At 41.5% G+C, this 25,430-nt stretch overlaps 1 protein-coding gene across 6 annotated transcripts in view; it reads left to right on the top strand.

Moving 5' to 3' along the window:
- Window positions 1-18,246, top strand: part of sgcd (sarcoglycan, delta (dystrophin-associated glycoprotein)) — a 250,164-nt gene extending 231,918 nt beyond the window's left edge. For all 6 annotated transcript variants that reach the window (XM_077592722.1, XM_077592724.1, XM_077592723.1 and 3 more), the window contains 2 exons: window positions 9,882-10,005; window positions 15,181-18,246. In XM_077592722.1, the coding sequence (XP_077448848.1) occupies window positions 9,882-10,005; window positions 15,181-15,366 (310 nt within the window). In that variant the 3' untranslated portion in view covers window positions 15,367-18,246. The remainder of the gene's footprint in view (window positions 1-9,881; window positions 10,006-15,180) is intronic.
- Window positions 18,247-25,430: the final 7,184 nt, after the last annotated feature.

Below are 25,430 nucleotides of genomic sequence, written 5' to 3'. Positions count from 1 at the left end.
CTTTCTACCAGGTCCGAAAGTCGTGCACTTTGTAGTGCATTTTGGACTTTTACGTGTGCCCAATGTGTGTGCGAAAATGTGCTGCGTTGCCTTTGTAGTTTTTAATCGCTTAATAAGGGGAATTCAAAATAAAATAATGGATAAAGAAATGCATTTAGTTTTTGGGATATTTCATAACTTGGATCTTTTTTGTATCTCAAGTCACTCATTTGCATATAAAAAAAATCGTAACCTGAAACTTTCGTACCTGGAGACATTCGTAAGTAGAGGTATGACTGTATAGTAAAGACAAATAATCACTAAATAATCAATAAATAAGAAATAAATAATTAGTCTAAGTGACGTCAGCAGAGCAGTGCGGGCCTGTTCCGTCTGAAGTCCAGGATGAGTTCCATGGTTTTGCAGATGCTCAGCACCTAGTCTCCAAAACTGTGGAACTTATCCTGGACTTCAGACGGAACAGGTAGAAATTGAACAAGAATAAGATACAGTTAACATTGTTGAATTTAATAAAGGCCTCTACAAAATAGATATTTTGTTTGTAGATTTTAATAAAACCTACTGTTTTCCAAATCTAAATCCCATTGCATTTGCTTTTGTTGAGTTCACACTAATTATAATAGTCACTTAAAGAAATATATACCTATATGCAAGCACAGATCTAGATGTTAAATTATTTTTTCCTATAATCTATCTTTCACTGTGTGATGACACCATGTTCATTCCGTCACCTATGCACTCGCTTCAACATCCTCAATTAGCATTCACAATAGCCCACAGTGAAGAAATGTAAACAGAAAACAATTAGCAGAGTTCACAAATGTTACACACTCGCAGGACACTTTAATCTCATACTTTGCAAAACAACAAAGAAGATTAATCCCTTGTACATAAGTGCTGCTGTGGATCCTAAAATGAATGTCCGTGGGAAAAAAAATGCTCAGTTCACGAATCAATTCCTCATGTGAACCTTGCTGTTCAGTCTTCTTGTTTGTACAAAATGTACTGAAGCTTTAATCATCATTCAAAAGATTAGAGGTCAAGTTAATGTTATTTGTAGTATTATATTTATTATGTAGCTACGTATATTTTTGTGAGTAATGGGGTCAGTAATGTTACCTATATTTTGTCAGTGTCCCAATCTCATTTCGCCTCAGCAATCAATAAGCTTTCATTATATTTTAAGGCCTTCCTATTTACAATTTGAATCAAAGGTTAATTACCTTTCGATTTAGATCCTTTTGGATTAGGGGCCCAACCGGAAAAAGAAAAAAAAACAAATTCAGTCATACCTCTACTTACGAATGCCTCTAGGTACGAAATTTTCAGGTTACAATAGCTTTTTATATGCAAATTAGTTGCTCGAGATACGAAAAAGATCCAAATTACGAAATCCCCCAAAAAGTAAATTCAATGTCCTTATCCGTTATTTCATTTTGAAAATATTGTTGCGGATGCTTTGATTCTCACTTTAGACACTCGCTACACTGCTTGGCTCTCATTGGCTCTCTCACAACAACCACTATCCATGTTTCAAGATTCTCTCTCATGTACTTTTGACCGCCATTGGTCGCCACAGAGTTCTGACGGTGTTTTTGTTGAGTTTTTCCAAGGGTGGATAAAGCAGCTGCTTCTGTTTTAAACATCATGCCTCCCAAGAAAATTCCAGTGCGAATGAAAGAAGTGGTCAGCGTGGAGGTCAATGACAACTTGGTCGAGGGGCATAAAAACAGCGCAGCGTAGCCCGGTCGTCGTCATCCTCCACGACACGGGAGTAGTGCTGTGCCTCTCCCAAAAAACAAAGCGATTTCCCGGTTGTTAGCGGGCGGTGTTCAAAAATCCTACCTGAGCTCCCCCACCGCCCACCATGCGGCGGTCCATTGTAGATCCCCAGATGGGAACCCAGGTAGGGGTCTGTGGGAAAAGTGTCTGGAGGAAGACTCTTCGGGGATCACCGAAATCCAAGTCCAGGACGTCACTGTTCGATTATGAGTCCGAGGCTAATTGTTAGGTTTAAACACCAGACATTTGTATCACCAATCTGAAAGAAGGAAATCACAGAGAATTTTAGTTAACTTTATTTAAAAATGAGAGGTTCACGGGACTGCTCTCGTCACAATCCTATGACACACTCTGAAGAAATCTCCTCCTGCCAAGTCTCTTATTGTGTTTTGGGAGTGTCCAAGTTACAGGAAGTTTCAAGCTGATAAAAGGAAAAGAGAGTTCTCTCCCAGTTACAAAAGGTTCTTTGATCATGACCATATGCTCTTTTAAGATAACATCTTTATAGTCTCTTTCCCGATATCCTGCAACCCTCACACAATAGTTCAAACAGACGTCGGCCCCCCTGGGTAGTTCCTCTTTGTTGAATAAGGTGAACTTCCCAGAGCTCGAGACATCCCTAATTCTATTAACTAACATTTCGACAGTCATACCAGAATCAGGATAACTTATTTACAATAATTTCAACACTAATAGATCTATCAGCTCCAGATCTCACTGTTCGATTCTGAGTCCGAGGCTAATAGATCTATTAGCTCCAGACCTCACTGTTCGATTCTGAGTCCAATGCTAATAGATCTATCAGCTCCAGACCTCACTGATCGATTCTGAGTCCGAGGCTAATAGATCTATCAGCTCCAGACCTCACTGTTCGATTCTGAGTCTGAGGCTAATAGATCTATCAGCTCTGGACCGTCCTCATAATCCGAATAGTCGGAGTCCAAATCCAGAATGCTGGGGCGATAAACGGAGGGCGATTGAGGTTGGGCTGTATCTCTTGGTCGTGAGCACAGGTAGGAAAGTGGGAGTGGGAGTAGGGGATAATAGTCGGTGGATGGGAAACTGGCAGGCTATTGTCGGCGTGAACGTCGATGGATTCCCGCTGGGTCCATGACTGGTCAGATTGTATTGTTAAGCTTTGCTCGGTGTTTGTACCCAAACACAGGGAAGCAGGCAATGGACGAGTGTAATGGAGTGCTCTCCCAAAACTGTAATAACTGAGGCAGGGTTCTTCAGAAAACAACAAAGAATTAGAAATCAAATATCAAAATCAAACCTGATGTGAAAGACATGGGGTAAAAGGAACTTGCCATGGAAATGTGGCATGGTAAACAAAGCAGACAATCAACAAAGAGTAACAAACACAATGGAGTTGTAAGGTAGGATGCCTTTCCACGTCATTTTTGGACGAATTTCCACCAGCGAGTTTCCCGATGCACACACACATCCATCCATAAATCACGCTTTATAAGGATTATAGAATAGATCAAGCGTGAATTTTGGATGGGTGGATGTTTTATAACTCCCGCACGACAGAAAAAAAAAGTGTTCCCGGGAGCACCTGGAAACTCACTGGGTGAAATTCTTCCGAAAATTACGCTTGAAAATGACGTAGCGTCCTATCTTAGGACCAATCAGCCATGCGGTGCATTTAGGTCACATCATGTAAAAACAACGATTCATACATCAACTCTGCTTTCAGCTTTAACAAATAAAAGATTGAGTTTACACCCCTATAGAGAAGGTGAAGAAATTCAATCAATCTTGTCTATTAGGATCCGACAGCCGTTTCTGGCCACCATAAAAAAAATTCAACTCTCTATGTTGCACGGTTTGGACAAACGTAGCGAGAGAATCTTATCATACACACACACACACACACATCCATAAACCACGCTTTATAGGGATTATAGACAAAAGGCTCACCGACTGATTAGGTGCCACGTCCACTTTGGGTTAAGAATTTAAAGTGTGCCCTATAGGTGTGAAAAGACGATACATACCTGCCAAGTCAACTATGGAGAAGATATGTCTGCCCCTCCTCCAGACCAAAAGGGGGCAGAAAATAAAACTCAATCAAACTCTCCTCACCTCATTTCCTGCCTGAGGTCATAGGTCATGAACCAGGATATAAATTCAGTAGGCCAGCCTTGAAAGAAGACAGGCAAAAAAGGTCAGTAGTCCAGCCTTGGAAGAAAACAGGCAAAAAAAGGTCAGTAGTCCAGCCTTGAAAGAAGACAGGCAAAAAAGGAACAAGAAATAACCCTTCAGACCCGATCACACGCAACTGGTAGGATCAAATATAAGTACCACTTAGATGCCATCTGATTAATGCTTAGTTTGCTTTCTCACAACCATAAGTTGCATTCTTCGTACCTTCCTTTCGTTTGAAAAATGTCACATGCTTGCTTCCTTCTTTCCCTTTTTAAGGTTTTCAACCTAATCCTTTCAGCAACAGCTAATCCTTTCAGCAACAGCTAATCCTTTCAGCAACAGCTAATCCTTTCAGCAACAGCTAATCCTTTCAGCAACAGCTAATCCTTTCAGCGACAGCTAATCCTTTCAGCGACAGCTAATGCTTTTAGCGACAGCTAATCCTTTCAGCGACAGCTAATCCTTTCAGCGACAGCTAATCCTTTCAGCAACAGCTAATCCTTTCAGCAACAGCTAATCCTTTCAGCAACAGCTAATCCTTGCAGCAAATGCTAACCCTTTCAACAACTTCTTTCCTCTCACTGGAAAACGTCAATAAAATTGTAAACTGGAAGGATTTGAGTTGTTCCTGCTGTGAAAAGATCGGGGCCCCTTTTCAAGTTTGGGGCAAAATTTGAAGAAAGTAGAGATAACTTGACAGTTGAAAACCAGCGTGGCATCAAAGACAAAGGATTAAAGGCCTAGAGTCAAAGCCAACGCAGTCATCGGTAAAGGCTCAAGAGCAAGCTAAAGGCTCAAGAGCAAGCTAAAGCCTCAAGCAGAGTCAAGCCTCAAGAAGAGCAAGCTAAAGCCTCAAGAAGAGCAAGCTAAAAGCTCAAGCCATGGCGGAAGAAGCCACTGGGTAAACAATTGAGCTGCTAAGGCTCGAAAGGGCCAAAGCAAAAAGCCTTCATCAGTCAAGCCACTTACCTAGGCAAAGAGGCAGGAATACTGGGAAGATCAAAGTTGCTGGAGGAATATGATCTGCTCTATGCACATGCACGAGAGGTAAATTGCACCAATAGCAACTACGAACTCGGCCTCCTAGCTGAACTGGGAGGTGATGAGGAAGATAGAGAAGTAATATTGGAGAAGCAGCAACTGGTGAAAATAGAGAAGACTGTGAAACCAAGCTGAAGGAGGTAAAGGGAACAGTAAAATCAAATCTCTGGGAGAGGTATGGTATAACCGAGCTCTCGATCGCAATGGCGGAAGCAGAAGTATACAGCGAACAGGCCTTTGAGACCCCAGTGACTGCGGCATGGAAAGATGCCTATGAACAGCAAGTAAGCTATGCTAGAAAAAGCATACTTGAGTTCACGACAGCACTCAGGGAATGGGAAGAATGGATCCCAGATGAAGCAAAAGCCACCTGGGAGAGGAAACTAGAAAACTTAAGAAAACAACAGGTCACCTTCAATATAAGGAAGGCAGAACACCTACGAAGGTCCAAGGGGGAGGGAACAAAAGAAGGAACCCTCCAAACAAAGCCTGCAGTACAGGCACCCGTTCTCAAAATTAAGGCCACAAGCCTACCCAAATTCTATGGCTCCAGATTTCCAAACGTGGAAGAAGACCTGGGAAAGAAAACAAGGCGAGCCAACTGGCTCGACGGATGCCAGAAGACTCCAGCTCCTTGAATGTGTGGACAGGAGGATCTGCAGAGACCTAAGCCTGTCCACCTGTCAGACCGCCGAAGACATATTCAGGATGCTGGAAAACCGATTTGGAAACAAAACAACAATAGCCTTGGAGATCGTTGAAGACCTGGATAAAATCCCCATCCTGACATCAGACCAACCCCGGAAAGTGATTGACATGATCCAAGCAATCGAAAAAGCCCTCAACGATCTCATAGAACTCGACTACACTGAAGCCATCAAAAATCTGCTTGTAATCAGATCAATAGAGAGCAAATTACCAAGAGAAATAATGAGAGACTGGTTAGTCTTCATGACCAACCCAGCTAATGGAGTCACCCCAGGCAACCACTTCGACAACCTCCTAAAGTACCTGAAGGACCAAGAGAGGGTCTTGGAGAGGATCGAGCATCTTACATGTCGGAAGCCTGAGAAAAGATGAGTCGAACCCAGGCCAAATGAATCCAGGAGGTACGCCTCAACAAAGTCCACTAGTAAAGGGGGATGTGTTGTCTGTGGGGATGAGGGGCACATAGAGAAGCTTTTCTTCTGCAGGACGTTCAAAAACCTGAGACCAAAAGACAAGTTGAGTGCTGTTGAAAGGTTGGGAGCCTGCAAAAAGTGCCTAGGGTGTCACAAGGAGGAAAGCGAATGCAAGGACACTTGTGCAGGAAACAGAGCTGCAAGAAAGACCATCACTTTTTCCTGTGTCAAAAAGGAGACGCGACACCAAGACCAAACGCGGGGAGGCACAAACTGACAGAACGACAACAGCGATTCGTGTCTGGACTGTCCCCTGAAGCGGCAGAAGAATGGAAGAGAGCCTTCACGAATGTTTCGGCAAGGTCGCTCTGCACCGACAAGTCTGCAGCAATGGGGCACAGTGCAGGGGAGGAACTCCCAGTGATGCTTATGCTCCTCGAAGTAACAGCCAATGCAGGTCACACTGATTGACTTGGCGTCTGACACTAACTACATTACCCACAGCGCAGCCAAGAGACTCAACCTCAGAAGTGAGAAGGTCACTCTAGTGGTCCACGGTGTTGGGGGGGATGGTTCTGAAAGAAAGAAAGAACAAAAAAATATCAGCTCCGAGTGAGAATCAAGACACCCACGGGGACGCAAAGAGACCATAAACTCACCTTTTATGGTTTGAAAGAAATAGCAAAGATAGGTAGGACTATCAAACCCAAAGAACTGAAAGGGTTCTTCCCAGATGTCAGCCTACAGGACCTGCACAGACCAGAGCAAGTCGAGCTGCTCATCAGTCACTGGGAAGGACGCCTCGCACCACAGAGGGTGAAAGTGATCGGCGACCTCGTCTTATGGGACGGACCATTGGGAAAGACCGTTGGTGGAACACACCCAGACCTCTTTGAGGAAGAGTGTGGCAGCTCGCACATCCAAAACGCACTTTGCACGCTCCATGGGGGCCACAGCTGTGAAATACCAGGAACTCAGAGCATCAGAGGAATTCAAAGCTGAAACCAGAAGCACTGTCACAGACAAATAATTCCTCAACTGGTGGAAATGGGACAGTATTGGGGCAGCCTGCGAACCAAAGTGCAGAGGATGCAGATGTGGCAACTGCCAGCCAGGAGGCAAGGAGATGACGCTTAGCGAGGAAAGAGAGCTGGAAATCATCAGAAAAAGCCTCACCTATGTCACCACCGATGATCACGTCAACCAACCTCACTGGGATACGAAATACCCATGGATCGAAGACCCCTTCTCTCTGCCCAACAGCTAATCCTTTCAGCAACAGCTAATCCTTTCAGCAACAGCTAATCCTTTCAGCAACAGCTAATCCTTTCAGCAACAGCTAATCCTTTCAGCAACAGCTAATCCTTTCAGCAACAGCTAATCCTTTCAGCAACAGCTAATCCTTTCAGCAACAGCTAATCATTTCAGCAACAGCTAATCATTTCAGCAACAGCTAATCCTTGCAGCAAATGCTAACCCTTTCAACAACTTCTTTCCTCTCACTGGAAAACTTCAATAAAATTGTAAACTGGAAGGATTTGAGTTGTTCCTGCTGTGAAAAGATCGGGGCCCCTTTTCAAGTTTGGGGCAAAATTTGAAGAAAGTAGAGATAACTTGACAGTACCATACTACATGTTTTTGGGCCTATACAAAAATACACAATAGTACACAAGTACAATTATCAAGGAGTGTATTTATTAAATATCACAGTTACCGGCATATGAGAAGACTGTAAAGTATTCATTCATTCATTTTCTGAACCGCTTTATCCTCATTAGGGTCGCCGGGGTGCTGGAGCCTATCCCAGCTGACTCCGGGCCAGAGGCGGGGGACACCTTGAATCTATGGCCAGCCGATTGCAGGGCACAAGGAGACAGACAACCATGCACACTCACACTCATACCTACAGGCAATTTCGATTGTTCAATCAGCCTGCCATGCATGTTTTTGGAATGTGAGAGAAAACCGGAGAAAGCCCACATAGGCCCAGGGAGACCATGCAAACTCCACCCCGGTGGACCGACCGGATTTGAACCCAGGAACCCATTGCTGTGAGGCCGACGCGCTAACCACTCAAGCCGCCAGGCCACTGTAAAATATTAACATCTAAATATAATCTATGAATTAAAAAAAAGTAAATACTTTAAGTACTGTACTTACAGTGAAAATAGTTCCTCTACGCTTGATTTAAATAATAAAAAAACTTTAGAACTTAAAAGCTTTAGTCCAAGTCCTCTTCGACAGATTCGAGTGGCAGTTTTCTTGTGCAAATATTGCTGTTGTTGTTTTCAAGACACTGTCAAGGTGATTGCAAAATTCAATGCCTCCATCATCCATCAATGTTGTCATCAGTCTCCTTCTGAGTGGCCCCATAAAGTGTGTTGACGTCCTTTTTTCACGCCAGTTTCACGACCGTATTTATGGCGCAATTCCCTTATAATGCTTGTTCATTTTTTTTATTCCTTGGAGTCGGAGGGGTGTCTTAGTCCACATAAGAATTTGCAGTTCCGCGCCTCGGATGATGCCAGCTTTGGGCAGTAAACAGTGGCATGTGCCCGTCGATGGCCAAGTGAAAGCGGCAGCGCTTCGTGGAGAAGAACGGTCGCTGCATCATGCAGCATGGCAACTTGGGCAGAGAGACCAGCCGCTACATCTTGGACCTCTTCACCACGCTGGTGGACCTCACAAGAATTTATTTTTATTCATTCGCAGCAAACAGATCGGCACAACACACGTGCATCTTCAAAGGAGAAGAGGGTTCACTTCCCGTGTATCACTCTTAACCGCACGGCTGAGTCCATTAACAAAAACATGGTTCCTACCAGCTAAATTATGTACAAAAGAACATGACAGTGTAGATTAATTTAGTCAATATTTAGGAAGCATTTTCAACGGCGGCTCAAAAAAAGTCTTTCTCTACAGGTGATATGCGCGATGCGAAATTCCCTCGCAACAAAACAGGAAATGGTGAGATGTTGTGCATCTAGGCACTTTATATGATATTCGGTGCATCCATTTTTTCTTCTATGGTATATCGCTTCTTCGGCGCTGAGAGAAGAAGCGGTGCCCTGACTTCCGCCATTTTTCAGCTGTCTTCCGCTTGCGATTTTCAGCGTGGATTTTGACATTTTTATGAACTTTTTCTTTTTACACAAAAAATTGTTCTAGTGAAGCTGAGAAAGTTTAAGCCCCGAAGTGGCAAAGGATCACAGTAATGTTACCTTTTAGACAGTGCTCAGTCCCAGCTTCAAGTCACAAATCTGTGTGCTTTGGGTTTCTCATCTCATCTCATTTTCTAAACTGCTTTATCCTCATTAGGGTCACAGGGGGTGCTGGAGCCTATCCCAGCTGACTCCGGGCCAGAGGCAGGGGACACCCTTAATCGATGGCCAGCCGATCGCAGGGCACAAGGAGACGGACAACCATGCATACTCACACCCATACCTAGGGGCAATTTAGATCAGCCTGCCATGTCTGGTTCTGGAATGTGGGAGGAAACCAGAGTACCCAGAGGAAACCCACGCAGGCCCGGGGAGAACATGCAAACTCCACACAGGTGGACGTTACCTGGATTTGAACCCAGGACCCCAGAGCTGTGAGGCTGACGTGCTAACCACTCACTCCACCAGGCCGCCCGCTTTGGGTTTCTTCATGATTCATATTTTGTGGATGAAATTTTCCCCTGATGTCACAATGTGTACACAATGAGTGTTTTTTTCTAACGACTTTCCCATACAAAAAGAACATAATGATGACCCTAATTGATTGTGTTTTGTTTTCAAGGCTGGAGTCCCCCACCCGCTCCCTACTTATGGAGGCCCCCAAAGGCATCGAAATCCTGGCTGAGGCCGGGGATATCCAAGCCATCTGCAGGAATGAGCTGCGACTTGAGTCCAAAGACGGAGAGGTGCGTTGTAGTGAATTAGTTGATTTTTAACCATTTAATAAGAGACACTGGCGGCCAGGTGGCGCGAGTGGTTAGGGTATCGGCCTCACAGCCATCGGCCACCGATTCAGGGTGTCCCTCGCCTCTGGCCCGTAGACAGCTGGGATTGGCTCCAGCAACCCCCGCGACCCTAATGAGGATAAGCGGTTCAGAAAATGAGATGAGATAATAAGAGGCACAACTGTCAAGCCGTGAGATAATTCTTTGTTGTTTCTCGAACCCTCCTTCCTAGTTGAAAATAATAACTAATGATTTTAATGAGTTCAAAGATCCTCCCTATAACTTTTTGAAATGTTTATCGATAAAGAAGTCCACTATAAAATGTAGTTTTGTATACATGGTAACAATAACAGTTGGATTCATACATTGGCAACCTCCATCTGGCGTGCACTCCCTGACCATCAGGCCCTAGTATAATACAGTCATGGCTGCACATAAAAAATATTTTTTTAAAAATACTCTAAGTCAGGGGTCCCCAAACTTTTTCCTGTGAGGGTCACATAACCTTTCCCTTCTCTGATGGGGGGGCCGGTGTCAGTTTGTAACAGAAAAAGTGTGACGATCATAGGGGAGCTTAAATTTTTTATTGTTTTCCAGAAAGCCACACATAACCAAATAACCCTTTCCAGGTTCTTCACAGAAAAAAAAGTCAGGAAACAAATAATAACACTATTAATGAAATAAATAATAACTAAATAACCCTCTCTGAGTTCTTCACAGAAAAAACAGGAAATAAATAACACTATTTATGAAATAAATAATAACTAAATAACTCTCTCTGGGTTCTTCACAGAAAAAAAAGCCATGGAACATTAACTTTCTGTTGTGCCATGCACAATCTTAACAGATAAAAGTTCAGCTCAGTTGTCAGAGCAGAATCTCTCTCACGTCAACACTTTGCAGCACAGTGCTTGCTGGTGAATTAGGCAATGGACTCGTAGCGGCGCGGTGAGACCCCTTTTTTCCAACTCCCGGTTCATGCGTCCCATTATTAGACCGCGAGTTTCGGCCACCATGCTAGGAGCCCCGTCAGTCGTGATGCTAGCTAGCTTTAACCAGTCCCAGTCCAACTTCTCCATGGTTTGGCACACTTTGTCAAAAATATCCTCTCCCGTTGTAGTCCCTTTGAGACTTTGGAGGACTGCCAGATCCTCGCATATCTCAAAGTTTGCGCTAACTCCACGAATAAAAATGAGCAGTTGCGCTGTGTCTTGCACGTCCGTGCTTTCATCCAGTGCTAGTGAAAAAAAGTCAAATTCTTTCGTCTTCTGCTGCAGTTGGGCATATACATTACTCCCGATTTCTTCAACGCGTCTGGTGATTGTACTCGCCGACAGACTTACGGCATTAAATGCATCTTTCTTCTCGGGACACACCTCCTCCACGACAGCATCCATACATTTCTTAACAAACTCTCCGTCAGTGAAAAGCTTACCGCTGCTCGCTATCAGTTTAGCAACTCGAAAGCTGGCCCGAACGGATACCTGGTTCAGCTGAGCTTGGCGTACAAATGTATTCTGCTGAGATAGTAGTTCACTTTTTCGCTTTGAGTTTGTCTGCTCGTATTTGGCCTTGCAAGCTATCGTACTTGTGTTTGTGACGGGATTCATAGTGTCGGCGAGGATTGTATTCTTTGAATACCGCCACCGTCTCTTGACAGATGAGACAAACACCCTTTTCTTTGCATTGAACAAAAAAATAATCGTTTGTCCACTCCAGGTTAAATACCCTGTATTCTGAATCAATTTTTCTCTTACCTAACTTTTTCGCCATTATTCCGTTCTCTCTTTGACAGGGCGGGGCCTAGGATTTTTTTGGGGGGGGGAAAAAAATTCTGGAAATGTTTTTTTTTTCCAAATAGGAAATAAATTCAATAGCATCTCTGGTATTGTTCAGAGGGCCGGGCCAAATGTGCTGACGGGCCGCGGGCCGTAGTTTGGTGACCCCTGCTCTAAGTAACCTGCTACAATATAGGAGGGATTAGGGAAAATCGTGTTTTAATATTAAAGAGTTCTGTGTGTTTTCCCTGTTCACCTACTTTCATACAGAATGGAAGGCTGGAACAGTTTTTAATGTGCCACATGGGAGTTTGCTGTACTCCTGTTGTTTATATTGTCTAGTTTATTCAAAGAATGCATGACAAAAGGATAACAAAGGAGTTGCGCAATGATTAATTTGGTAGGAGTGTTAAATTATTGTTAAAGTAATAATGATAATCCTCCACTTAATAATGTGATTGCTAATCAACAGTTTACTGTAAATACCAGGCCTTCGCAATGCTGACTCCCTGATAGACCTTTAAAAAAATTATATGCCACTAATATATGATATCATCTTTCAGGAGAGTAGAATGTTGCAATAAAGACTTCGGGTGACCCTGTGGTATTTTGTGATGATTTCTAATTGGAGCAAACAAACAAAGAGCCAAGGTCATCTTCCTATTCCTCCTTGCCTTTGTTCATATCAGCAGCAGCAGGTCTTAATGTACACTGTTAACTTTTTAAAAGACTTTCTCGGCGGCCGCCCTCCATTAATCCTCCTCGGCTGATGTGAAACAGATCTGATCTGACACTACGCTATTGCTGCAGAGCCAGGGAGTGAAATCCTTTTATCAGCGACGGATGATGTGTGGAACGGATCGACGTGGAAGTTGAGTGAGTGGAAAAATGTAAGCACCGAGTTGGAGGCAGAAAGAGGACAGAGGGAGGACATAAGGCATATAGGAGGGAAGCTGGGGCCTTAATATTAACTTAACTCAAAAATTGAGGATTGCGTAACACGCCATATCCCATAAGCCCATTTTCAACATCAATTTATTAGGAACAAAAGTAACTTTATGAAAAGCAACCCTTCGTCATTCATTGGCTATGTTCACAAGGTACACGGTCGATTGGTCGCCGATCTTTTGGTCGCCGGTCTTTTGGTCGCCCGGAAGGTAAGTGATAATTACCATTTAAATTGTCGCTCAAATTCCCTAAATACAAACTGTGAATTACTATTTAGTCATACTTAATGCCCTAGTAATTATTAGGCTAAAGAAAAGCTCCAAATTTCCCGGACTTTTATTGTTTTTTGTTGGAGAACTTGTTAAGACCCTGACTGACGTAGCTTCTGAAAGGGACAACGCATGTACATACAAACTCTTATACACTCACACGTCGGCTCAGTGAAACTGCTCATGGCCATTGTTGGCTTTTATTGATGCGTAGACCGTGTTGTTTTACCTTGTTTTGTTGCCGGTCTTTTGGTCGTCGGTCTTTTGGTCGCCGGTCTTTTGGTCGCCCTTTGTCGCGGTTGGGGCGACCAAAAGACCGCGACCAAAAGACCGGCGACCAAAAGACTGCGACCAAAAGACCGGCGACCAATCGACCTTTCACGGTTCACAAACGTATTTGGACACAGACGGGGAGAGAAAAGTGTGAAACAACCTGGAATTCAATCGTAGGGCATGGGTTCAGAGAATCGTCAATCGCGGTTGGTCAAGGACAGCATTAGTTTGTCTTAGTATTGCAAAAGTATGCGAAATTAAACCTTGCATCCATGAATCTTACGATATCCTTCAGTGGCACTTAACAAGAACCATTTTCTGAGAATTGTTAGAACAATCATTTCTATCACAGTTTTTATACCGATTAACCAACATCTTTCTGGTGGCAAATAAAAAGCTAGCAAGCAGTGTAGGCGGCCAAAAGCACTTTGCTCAGAGAGCAATTACAGTAATCAGAGGAGCACCCAAAATCTGCCTCAAAAAGAGAAAATTCATTTACTGTAAAAATTTCAGATGAGGTTCAAACATGAGTCTTCATTTTCTTTTTTTCAATTGAATTATATAGATAAACACCAACAAAATGCTTACCGTATTTTCTCGATTATAACACGCAGATTTTTGCTATATAATTAATTCCAATAGATGGGGTGCGTGTTATAATCAATAACTAAAATAAATTACAAATTTTCGATCGAAAAAAGCATTGTCAAACTCACTTTGACGCACGGACATTGTGCAATTTCCAACTTTGAATTCAAAATACACGCATATTAAAGATCGTCAAGCCTCACAAACATCACAATCCTGCATTAATAAGCTGGAAAGTAGAATGGCGATAGAGACAAATGGTCAACGCCAATATTTTTCCTGTAACAGCATAAAAACACCATGAACTTACCGTCAGTAGTGCAAAATGGAAGCGTCCATTTTGTATTGCATTCCAGCTCGCTGATTGGCTGATTTTCGGAGCCTGCCGCGCTCGGTACAATTATAAATTTTCGGTTTTACGTCATCTCGTAAAGCCGATCGAAAATCGGAAAGCCGAGACCACCACTGCCCCCCTCTAGCCTCGTACTCGTCTCAGTTCACCCTCTCTCAGTTCAGTTTTGGACATTGTACAAGCAACATGGCATCAAAACGAGCAAGTTATACCGCAGCGTTCAAAAGAAAAGTCATCAAAGTGGCAGAGGAATCGGGCAACAGAGAAGCTGGAAGAAAATTCGATATTAGTGAAGCTAACATCCGTGGTTGGAGGAAGAAGAAAGACTCATTATTGAAAGAAAAAGCAACAGCAAAAGCATCAGGACGTGGAAGAAAAGCAATGTTCCCAGAGTTAGAGAAAGAACTTCTTAAAACGATTGCTGAGAGAAGAGCTGCAGGGTGTGCCATCAACACAGTCGAGCTGCGTATCCTCGCCCTGAAAATCATGAAAAAAACCAACAAGGATTCCGGCTTCAAATCGTCTGCATGTTGGTGCTATAAGTTTATGCAACGGCACGACCTATCTGTAAGAAAGAGAACGTCAATTGCCCAAAGGATGCCGGAGGACTACGGGCAATTTTAGGTGCGCACTATATTCGATTACTGCGTTTTTCCAGATGTTTTTGGCCCAAAATTACCTGCGTGTTATTTTCGAGTGCGCGTTAAATTCGAGAAAATACGGTAATTTAGAATTTGGTTTGAAATCCATTAAAATAAAAATGTTGAGATGGGCAAAGTTTACTTGACTAATATGCAAGCGTGCCCACGAATGTTGAAACCTTTTGGGGCTCTAGAGATTACCTGAAAAATAATGTCTGATTTAGCATGAAAAAGGTCAATTAATTATCAAATCTCCCAATACCTTCCTTGTCTGTCTGGTCCTTCAGATCTCCCTGGACGCACGCCGTATCCGCCTGATGCGTCTTCCGGAGGGTAAGGCGGCCTCCGGTGCCTCATCATCCGGCACCAGGCAGACAGTCTACGAGGTCTGCGTTTGCCCCAACGGGAGACTTTTCCTTTCGCAAGCTGGCACTGGATCCACCTGCCAAATAAGCAACAACGTCTGCCTTTAGGACTGTTGAGCGCAACGTTAAGAGAAACTCGAGCTCAACAAGTCTAACACAGAGCCGTCATTTGAATTGATGTTGAAGGCCCTCAATCATATTTTTCTAAAAAAAAACAACAACAAAAAAACAATTGTGTGGGGAAAAAGCCTCTGGACGCTGTATTTATTACGTCATATTTTGTCGCTTTATACATAAGGGAATTCAATCAGCTAGGCTAACTGAAACCTTTTTCAATTTGTCTTTATTCAGAGTCACTCTATTTGGAACCATCTTTTTGAAATGGCGTGACACAAAACTGCCATACACGTGTTTTCACATTAACACACAAAGGTAAGAGACACTAGACCCAATGCCAGATCCTTTTAAGTGAATACCAAGCCCCGCCTACTGTTCTCTCAATCATCCTCACTTTGGAATTGTTGTTTTCGTTGACTTGAAGTATTTTCCTAAGTACTGTGTAGGGCGGTCAGCAAATGTATTAAACCACTACCCTGATTTAAGGCATTTTTTCTTATCCATGAATCGTAAAATTTACTGTTTCGCATTCAAAAATTGTTGAATTAGTGAAACAGTCTGCAATAAACTACCTCATGACGATACTTCGTCTCAGACAAATTGAAATTTAGTTTGGGGATTCCTTTTTCTTTTTCAAAATTATAGCTGTTCATGTTGGATGTTCTTGGTAGAATGAGGTAGGTGCACCAAAATTTTGAGACAAAATCAAGGCTGCCTCAATTGAAATTCTCACTTTAACACGAGAGCATAAACATTTTAAGAGAACACATTAAATCAGGAAAGGTTGCTATAATGCATTTGCTAAATAAAAATGGCATATTATTTCTTTCCAGATTTTCATCTAAAGACTGAACCAGTTTTTTAAAATGGCTTAGTGGTCATCCAGAACTTATTTAAAAAACTGCATAGTTTAAAAGAATGAGAGAAAAAATCTTTATTTTTAATTGTTCAGTGGCTATCAATTATTTGCAGATATTTGCTTATCACAGTCATGCCTGTTTCCCTGCAGTCAATGATGCTTACTTATTTTGTGTGTCAAGCATGAAAAGGAAGTCACCAACCTTCACATTTATGGAAAAAAAATCCATAGGGGATATCTCATTCTCTCATTTTGTAATCCGCTTTATCCTCATTAGGGTCACGGGGGGTGCTGGAGCCTATCCAGCGGCGGGATACATCATGAATCGATGGCCAGCCGATCGCGGGGCACAAGGAGACAACCATACACACACACCTATACGTAGGGGCAATTTAGAGTGTCCAATCAGCCTACCATGCATGTTTTTGGAATGTGGGAGGAAACCAGAGTACCTGGAGGAAATCCACGCAGGCCTGGGGAGAACATGGTGGACGTGACCAGAATTTGAACCCAGGACCCCAGAGCTGTGAGGCCGACATGCTAACCACTCCCCCCACCGGGCCGCCATAGGGGAAATTTATGAAATATTTATGGGGCAAGTCAAACGCCAGAAGAGTTTAGATCAGGGGTCTCAAACCGATTCTGCAAAGGGCCGCAGTGGGTCCTGGTCTTTGTTCCAACCGATCCAGTGTCTACAGTTTAACCAATGAGGGGTCTTCTAAAATAAGTAACACCCGGCTGCAATCAACTGATTACACTTGCAAAAGGTGTCCGCTTGTTCGGTTTGAATGAAAACCTGCACCCCCTGCGGCCCTTTGATGCCCGGTTTCAGACCGCTGGTTTAGATGCTGCTTAAAGGGTACCCATAGCAAACGTCAAATTCTGATACTACTAGCAACATTCATGCTAGCCGCAAACAGCATATACCACAAAGAAGTGTCATTGACTTGAGTGTGATATCGCTTGTGATAATATATTCTCTTTTTTTTCTTATTCACCCTGTCATGTATGGGTTAAAATGTGTTCTCCTGCTGTACTTAGCCCGAATTGTTTATTGCACGTTGGAGAAGGAACTACGCCTGTGCCTTACATCCATAGAGGGAGAAGCACATCACCCCATCCCCATCACGCATTTGGTCCTGCATGCCAAATTGCTAATTTCTTATATGTATAGTTTTGGGTGTAATTCTACAGTCCATCAATGGCTGGCGGCAGTGGAATTACATTGCCACGGTGTGAATTTGAGTTAAAAAGAATGAAAACAAGAAGTATTTATTCCCAGCCTAAATTTGATTGAACATTCTGAATGTCGCAAAGATATTCAATTGTGCTTTTAAGCAACGATTGTTGGTTCATTTCAAAATCATCTTTGAGTATGATTTTAGTAGTGTAAATTGTCAGCTAAATTAAATTCATTTATTTGGGTATTTCTACATATATGATAGATTCCACTTGGTCTTGGAGGTTACAATGGAGAGGTGCGATTACTGTACTATAAATGGCCTCCACTTTAGGAAATGTTTTAATTTTTTTCATTCATTCATTCATTTTTCATCATCCATACCGTGCATCCTCGAAAGGGCTGCGGGGGTTAATGGAGCCTAACCCAGCTGTCTTCAGGCGAAAGGTAGACTACACCCTAGACTGGTCGCCAGTCAGCCGTAGGGCACACAGAGAGACAAACTTCTATAGGCACTCACAATCATACTGCCCCCAGCGGGAATCGAGCCCGCGGCTGCCCGCACCGAAGTCAGGCAAGTAAAACTCTACACCACGAGGCGGCCCACTTAAGGAAATGCAGTTCAAAATTTAAAAAATGTGTATCATACACTCTTTGTTCTGTGTTTGGATTTGCATCGTTTTCAGTGTACACTATTTTTCATGCGTGCGTGTGAGTTTGGGGTGGGGGGCCTGAATTCTTTGCATTCTAAGCTATAGTGTGCCAAGTGTTCAATGTTTGCTACTTTGATGGAAATTTATTTTAAAAGTAAAAGAAATCAGAGAACTTGAAATGCTTCATTTCATCTTACTTTTTTATTTGCTCCAAAACTTGACATCCATCAACTTTTGAACGGTGCCAAAATAATAAGAGGCGTTGTTCAGGGTGGTCGCACTCATCATTGGAGTCACGCTTTTATTTCCTACCAAAACAGGCCTCCTCCTCCCTAATAGATGTCTCTTTGAAATGAGTAAAGGGCCATAAAGATTTGCAGTTTTTTCACTATCCATAACTTGGACTTTCTCAGTTCTTTCAAAAGGCTAATAATTTAAAACAATGAAAAGCGAATTGCAAAATTCTTTTTTAGGTGGCGGTAAATATAATTCAGCAAAAAGATTTTAACTGAAGTTACACTTTGTTGGAAAATGAAATATCGTTATATGGATTTTGGCTGTTAAGTGATATAAGTCCAAACATCTAGCAAATCTATCAATACTTCATAAGATGATTCATGCAGAAAATGCAGTTAGCCCACTCTATTTCTCAGTTTCTCAGTTTCTATTCAAACGGTTCAAAGTTCTCTTCAGGTTATTGTTTGACAGGGAAATATAAATTCATTTTCCTAGCCTTTGAATACACAGTGGTGTGTTTATCACCTTCCATGATGAAGCCACAGCTCAAAATAACTCAATTAAGACAGAAATAAGACAAAATAGCTCATAAAAGCAAGATTAGCAAAAATGCACTAACTCACAAAGACGCTCCCTGCATATACTAAACAATAATTGGGCATTGTTGCCTACGTTGGTTTGCGTTTGCAATCTTTGCACAACAGGAAGCATAAACAAATAGAAAATTGAAGGAAGGAAACAACAGAAGAGAAAAAAAATGCCACATTAAAACGCCATGAGGTTTCTTTTGACACCCGAGTGAAGATAAGTTCAAGCCTTCGGAAACAAAGCGCTCACATTTTCTGGTATTTTGTATAACGAAAACAATTGCTGCTAGAAGATGACTGAAGTTTTGGGTTGATGCACCAAACAGGAAATCTAGCAACATATATTGAATGATGCCGAACATAAAAACCCAATACATAACCAGGGTTGTCTGTCAGCTTTCATTTGTTTAACAGAGGAACAAAGTCGAGTAAAAAGAAAAAAAAAGAGGGCTTTAAAATGTATACATTTTAATAATAATAATAATCAGACATAGGCCCTGTCGTCATTATCAACAACACAAAAAGCCTACTTGTCATCACACCCAGAAACTGCGTGTGACGAAATTGGTGGTGCTTCTCCATAAGCTGCGTTTACTCGGCAAAAGACCTAAATAAGTGCTAGTTACGGACTTGTAATTTGGCATTCTGCTGTTATAGATACAGGTCGCTTACCTCTCACTGTCTTTCACTTACCTTCAGTCAGTGTTAACTCATTGGATGTTACCAGGCACCAAGTAAAATTGGATTGGACCTCTATTGCCATCAATGGCAGTGTTCCTACATTAAATTCATATCAGGTTAAGACAGTGCTTCTCAAAGATAGTAGTTTTAGATAAAATTCTAAGTAACTCCCTGAGCAAACTCTGATAGTAAGCACGCCTCTGCTAACCACCAAGTAAATGTGCAAAGACACTTTAAATTCTAGTCTGGCAAAAAGTATGTTTTTTAAGTCAAAGCTCCCAGGTAATATATTGATATTTTCCATAATTTGCTGAAGGCCAATAAAAAATTGGACCGTGTGTCACAGTTAGCCCGCGCTCCAAAGTTTGGACCCATCTGAATTAAACTAACTTGCAGATGCAACCATGCTAAAAGACTCTTTACTCTTTGAATCAATCTCAGAACCTAATTTCATGGGCGGTTAGCCCAGTGTTCCATTAATGAATCAGGAAAAGTGCTTTATGCAATAATGGATTCTCCCAATATTTCAAAACTGGAACCAAACATCTGCCTTTTTTCCCCATCATTTTTTGGACAAATAAGAAATTAGCCTACATTAGTAGTATATTATCTACGTCTTCAGGTTTTTGGTAGTGTGTTCCTGCTCTTTTGTACCTCTAGTATTGTTTTTTTATAGTGGAGTCACAAACAATTAGCAACAAAATCACATCACAGCCTCTCTTCTCCGACGAACCCCTTTCCCCACTTTGTTCGCCATCAAAACGTAGAAACCAGATCAAAAAGAGTGGAGCCGAGACAATGCTCCATGCTCCAACGAGAAATAACGAGGTGAGGAGTTCAGCAATAGCAACTTATAGTTTCAGCTATTCAACACAAAACTTGTTTTTACCCTTTGACAGCATTTTTGCGGTTGTTTCCTGAAATTACTTTGGAAACACAAGAAGAGAAATAAATTTTACATTTTTTCTTTTTTTTTTTGTCTTATCAAATTGAGATTTAATTGGTGCCAAAACAGCTACTTTTTCCACTACATTTCCTCAGTTTTCTTTTTTAAATGTTAGATTTTTCGGAGAAAGTTACAAGAATGCATTTTGTTCCTCAAAATTATACTTTTTCTCTTATTGCTAAATAAAGCATTTTGGCATTTTTTATAGGAATATTACAACTTTCTCATAAATTCATAGTTTTTTCATACATCTAACCTTTTTCAAAATAAAATTAAATTTTTCTCTTAATATTGTCAATGTAAAACGTTTTCTAAATTTTGTTCCTCCTAAATCTGCAAATATAAGAAAAAAATTGCACTTTTTATAACAATTAAATTGATTGGATTGGATAACTTTATTCATCCCGTATTCGGGAAATTTCGTTGTCACAGTAGCAAGAGGGTGAAGATGCAGGACTAGGAAAGGCATTTTAGACATAAATAGATAGGTAATAGGTAAATAAATAAATAAATACATGAATAAAATAAATATATAAATAAATAAGCGTGTTGCTTAGCACATATATACATACATACACTTAAATGTACATCCATGCATACGGTAGGTCTTAACACTCAATCTTATCAATATTCCTTTAAAATTGATCACCTTTTTGAATAGAAAATTACTCATTTTCTCCTATTATTTCCCCCAAAAATGTAACATGTTGTCATGTGTTCAATGTTAAACCAAAGTTCTGTTTTTTGATATTATTGGGAGCCTTGAAAAACCTAAGACTTACTAAAATTGTTACTTCTTTTGTTTCAAATTGCAATTTTCTCCCTAATTTAAGTTTTAATTTTCAATCTTTTGTCGAATTATCTGTCATTCTACTTTTCATTGCAACATTTTCAGGGAAAAAATGCAATTTCTTTCTCATAAAATGGTGAGTTTTCTCAGTGTCTGAAAAGAGATTTTCATTGTAAAATGTTTTTTATCTATGATCCATATAAAGTGTGATTTATGGGTGTGTGTGTGTGTGCGTGTGTGTGTCTGTGTGTGTGTGTGTATGTTAAGATTCTCTTGCTACGCTTGAGTGATTGAATTTCTTCACCTTCCCTAAGTGTGTAATTTCAATTTTTTATTTGTTTAAAACCCATTTTTCAAAGAGATTTTTTTAATAGCGCAACAATTGTCTATTGGTTCTTCGCCGGCCCCCCTGCTTGTTTTCTATAAACGAGCAGCTGATTCCATCATCGGTGAGCCAACTCTTAACTCTTAGCATCCGTTTAACTTTATTTCCCTTGACTTAATTTACGCTGTGTCCTGTTCTTCTCATTTTGTGGATTAAGAGAAGACCGATCAGAGCAGCAATAAGATAAGATACTAAATATTAGGTAGCTGCTACACAGTGACTGGCTTGATAATCGGCTGTGGACTAATTGACAAATGTTGTTTGTCTTAAATAAGCCAAAAAGTGCCAGTGGCCACAGGAAGAGCAGTTTCCTGCCAGCTTATGAAACAGTGTTGGGTGAGCTCGTCCTTCCTGAGCTCCCCATCTGTACCCCAGCAGGGAATGATTTGCTCTCGTAGTTTCGCCATATCCACGACACACACAGAGCTGGATAAACTTCAATGTTTTTGCAGTATATAAGTACTGTGATCCTTCATCACTTCGCGGCTTCAATTCGCAGCTTCAGTACATCACAGTTTTTATCTTAGAAGTATAAAAAGAATGTCAAAATCCATGCTGAAACTTGGAAGCGGAAGACAGGAGATGAAAAATGGAGGTGGATAATGGCGGAAGTCAGGGCACCACTTCTTTAGCGCTGAGAAAAAGGCAATAACGGCATACCTCTATACATGTAGGTATGAAATTTTACAAAAACTTTTGAGATGCAAATGAGTTACTCGAGATAAAAAAAATCCAGGAATGATATTATTATAATGATAATAATGATAATAGTGATAATAATGATAATGATAATAATGATAATAATGATAATGATAATAATGATAATGATAATAATTATAATGATATGATAATAATGATGATAATAACAATAACAACAATATTAACAACTATAATGACAACGACAGCGGCGGCAGCAACAGCAACAAAAACGCTAACAATAATAATAACAATAATAATATTAATAATAATAAGAAGAAATATAATCCTGACAGACAATTGTTGGCCAGCCAATTGCAGGGCACAAGTAGATGGACAACCATGCACGCTCACACTCATGCCTTGAGGCAATTTAGACTGTTCAACCAGCCTACTATGCATGTTTCCGAGATATGGAAAACTGGAGAAAACCCACACAAGCCCGTGGAGAACATGTAAACTCACCCCAGGAAGATCCGGACCTGGGATCGAACCCTCAATATCAGAACTGTGAGGCTGAAGTGCTGACCATTCGTCTACTGAGCTGCCCCCCTTTTTTGTGTATCAGCCAGATTGGAATTAAATTTGGACATTGTGTTTTTAAGGTGTAGTATATACACATTGATCCTGAGGGCCCTATTTTTTTATTTTATATTTGTGCATCAGGGCTTGTTAAATGATATTGGACTCACTGTTACCTGTGATTTCGGAGATATTCAGTAGAAGACATGCCTGCTCTTTGTCAATGTCTCTAGAATAGGGGTCTCCAACTCCGGTCTTCGATGGCCCCTATCCAGTCTGTTTTCTATGTTTTACAATTTTCCAAACCTCCACTTCTTGCGGAGTTTGTTGTCCCATCAGCTTGTGCCCATGACTTCAGGCAAAAATTCCAAGCAGATTCATATAAAAAAAAGTATTGTCTATTTTCATTAAGTACATTTTCCCAATCATTTTGTTTTTCCATTTTTCAGAATATTACCGTTCTGTGTTTGATTGGATTTGTCTCGTTTTTGTTTTATTTTAAATAAATAATAATACATGGATTTATTTATTGGATTTTTTTAACGTAAAATTGAGTTTTTCCTAATGAAATCCATTCTCCTACAATGGAGGGAATAGTCTGAAAATATTTTCAAAAATGTGTGGTTTTTTTTTTCAAAATCTCAATTTTGTCTTCCTCACAGAACCTCTCTTTCTTAGCAATATTTTTTTACTTTAGTCCAAAACCTTCTCTCCAAAACCTTTTTTATAATACAATTTATTAAACTTTAACCTTCATTACCAGACAAAGAACCTGTAAAGCCAAACTATCCAGAAAAACAATTGTTAAATTGCTCTTAAAGTGTTTCATGTCTTGTTAGGGTTTTGGTTGGAGGTGTCTATTTTGTGTGCTTTTCGGCTCCTGTGTCCCTTTGGGCTGCCCTTACCTTATGTGGCCAGGAGTGCGCGATTGGTAATCAGTGCCTGTGTGTATTTAAACCCCCCTCTTTGACATGTCTTGTTGTGGTAGTATTACCTAGTGTTTTGTTTGGTCTCAGTCATGTTTTTTCCTCTTCGTTGATGTGCGTCTTCCCCAGTTTAGTCGCCATTTTGGTCCCCGTGTTTGTTTTTGTATGAATACTTTGTCATTAAAATCCTGATTTTAATCCAGCACTTCCCTCGCCTTTTTCCTGCCTGCTTCTTTTTACTTCGCTGCGCACCCGAAGCATATCATGACAAAGTGTTAGTCATCTCGCCTTTAACATAATACACCCAAAAAGATCACCAATATAAAAAACACAAAAGGGATGCAAGGAAGTAGCATACATTTATTCATTCATTTTCTGAATCGCTTTATCCTCACTAGGGTGACGGGGGTTGCTGGAGCCTATCCCAGCTCAGAGGCGGGGGACACCCTGAATCGGTGGCCAGCCGATCGCAGGGCATAAGGAGACGGACAACCATGCACACTCACACTTGCATGTTTTTGGAACATGGGAGGACACCGGAGTACGCGTAGGAAACTCATGCAGTCCCGGGGAGAACATGCAAACTCCACACAGTTGGACCGACCTGGATTTGAACCCAGGACATTGTCGCCCAAAAGTCTCTCTCTCTCTCTCTCTCTCTCTCTCTCTCTCTCTCTCTCTCTCTCTCGCTCTCTCTCTCTCTCTCTCTCTCCCTCTCCCTCTCTCTCTCTCTCTCTCTCTATCTCTCTCCCTATGTGCTACCCCTTATTAAATAAATCAAACTTAAACTCTTCCCTGAAGCCAAATCATCAACTTTATCATCATAGGAATTTTGTTACTCTAAGAAAACATTTTTATTGCCCCATTTTAGACTGGATGCAGCTAACACTAACAGTAGGGTAGAAGCAAGGACCCCTTTACAAGCCGCCATAGAGCCGACGGTCTATACTATTTACTTGATTTGGAATTGTGGGCTGATATTCAAGACAACTGGTAAAATTGAAAAAAAGTACGGGGAGGGCTCTCAAATAAAATGCGCCCTGGGCAGTCACACACTCTGCTCATAGCAAAATTCTAGCCTACTTTCACATTTATATGCTTGTAACAGGTGTTGTCAATCTCTTTGAACCTAATGCCCCAGTACTTTTGTCCCTATCCTGTTTCTTTCAGCCCTCCCCGCCACCCCGTCACCCAATCACCTCCCTCCGTAATAGCTTCCATGTCGATCAAGTATTTCTGTTTAACGACCAAACCGTGGGATGAATGGCTCATCAGTCAGGACCCGGCAGCAGCTCGTATACGGATGCCGTTGCGAGAGCAACGGACGTCAGCTCGCAGGAATGCTAGAAATGGAGATTAAGGTGGGGCATAAAGAGGGCGCATTGGAGAACAGAAGGGAGCACCGGGCGAGGGCATCATTAATAAAAGCGGATGGGGGGTTACACGGCTAGATGGATGGGAGTCAGGCTTTTAAAGAACCATCAGCGCTCATTTCGAGACTCATTTTGCTTCCTGATGGTCTCAGTGAGTGTTCGGGGATTCCTTCACACTCGTTTATTCTCTCACTCGGACTCCTGTCCTGAGGTCATGCGG

Source organism: Stigmatopora argus, chromosome 22 (assembly GCF_051989625.1).
Source record: "Stigmatopora argus isolate UIUO_Sarg chromosome 22, RoL_Sarg_1.0, whole genome shotgun sequence".
NCBI lineage: Eukaryota > Metazoa > Chordata > Actinopteri > Syngnathiformes > Syngnathidae > Stigmatopora > Stigmatopora argus.
Note: the sequence above shows the minus strand (reverse complement) of the source record. Positions and strands in the feature narration are given on the sequence as shown.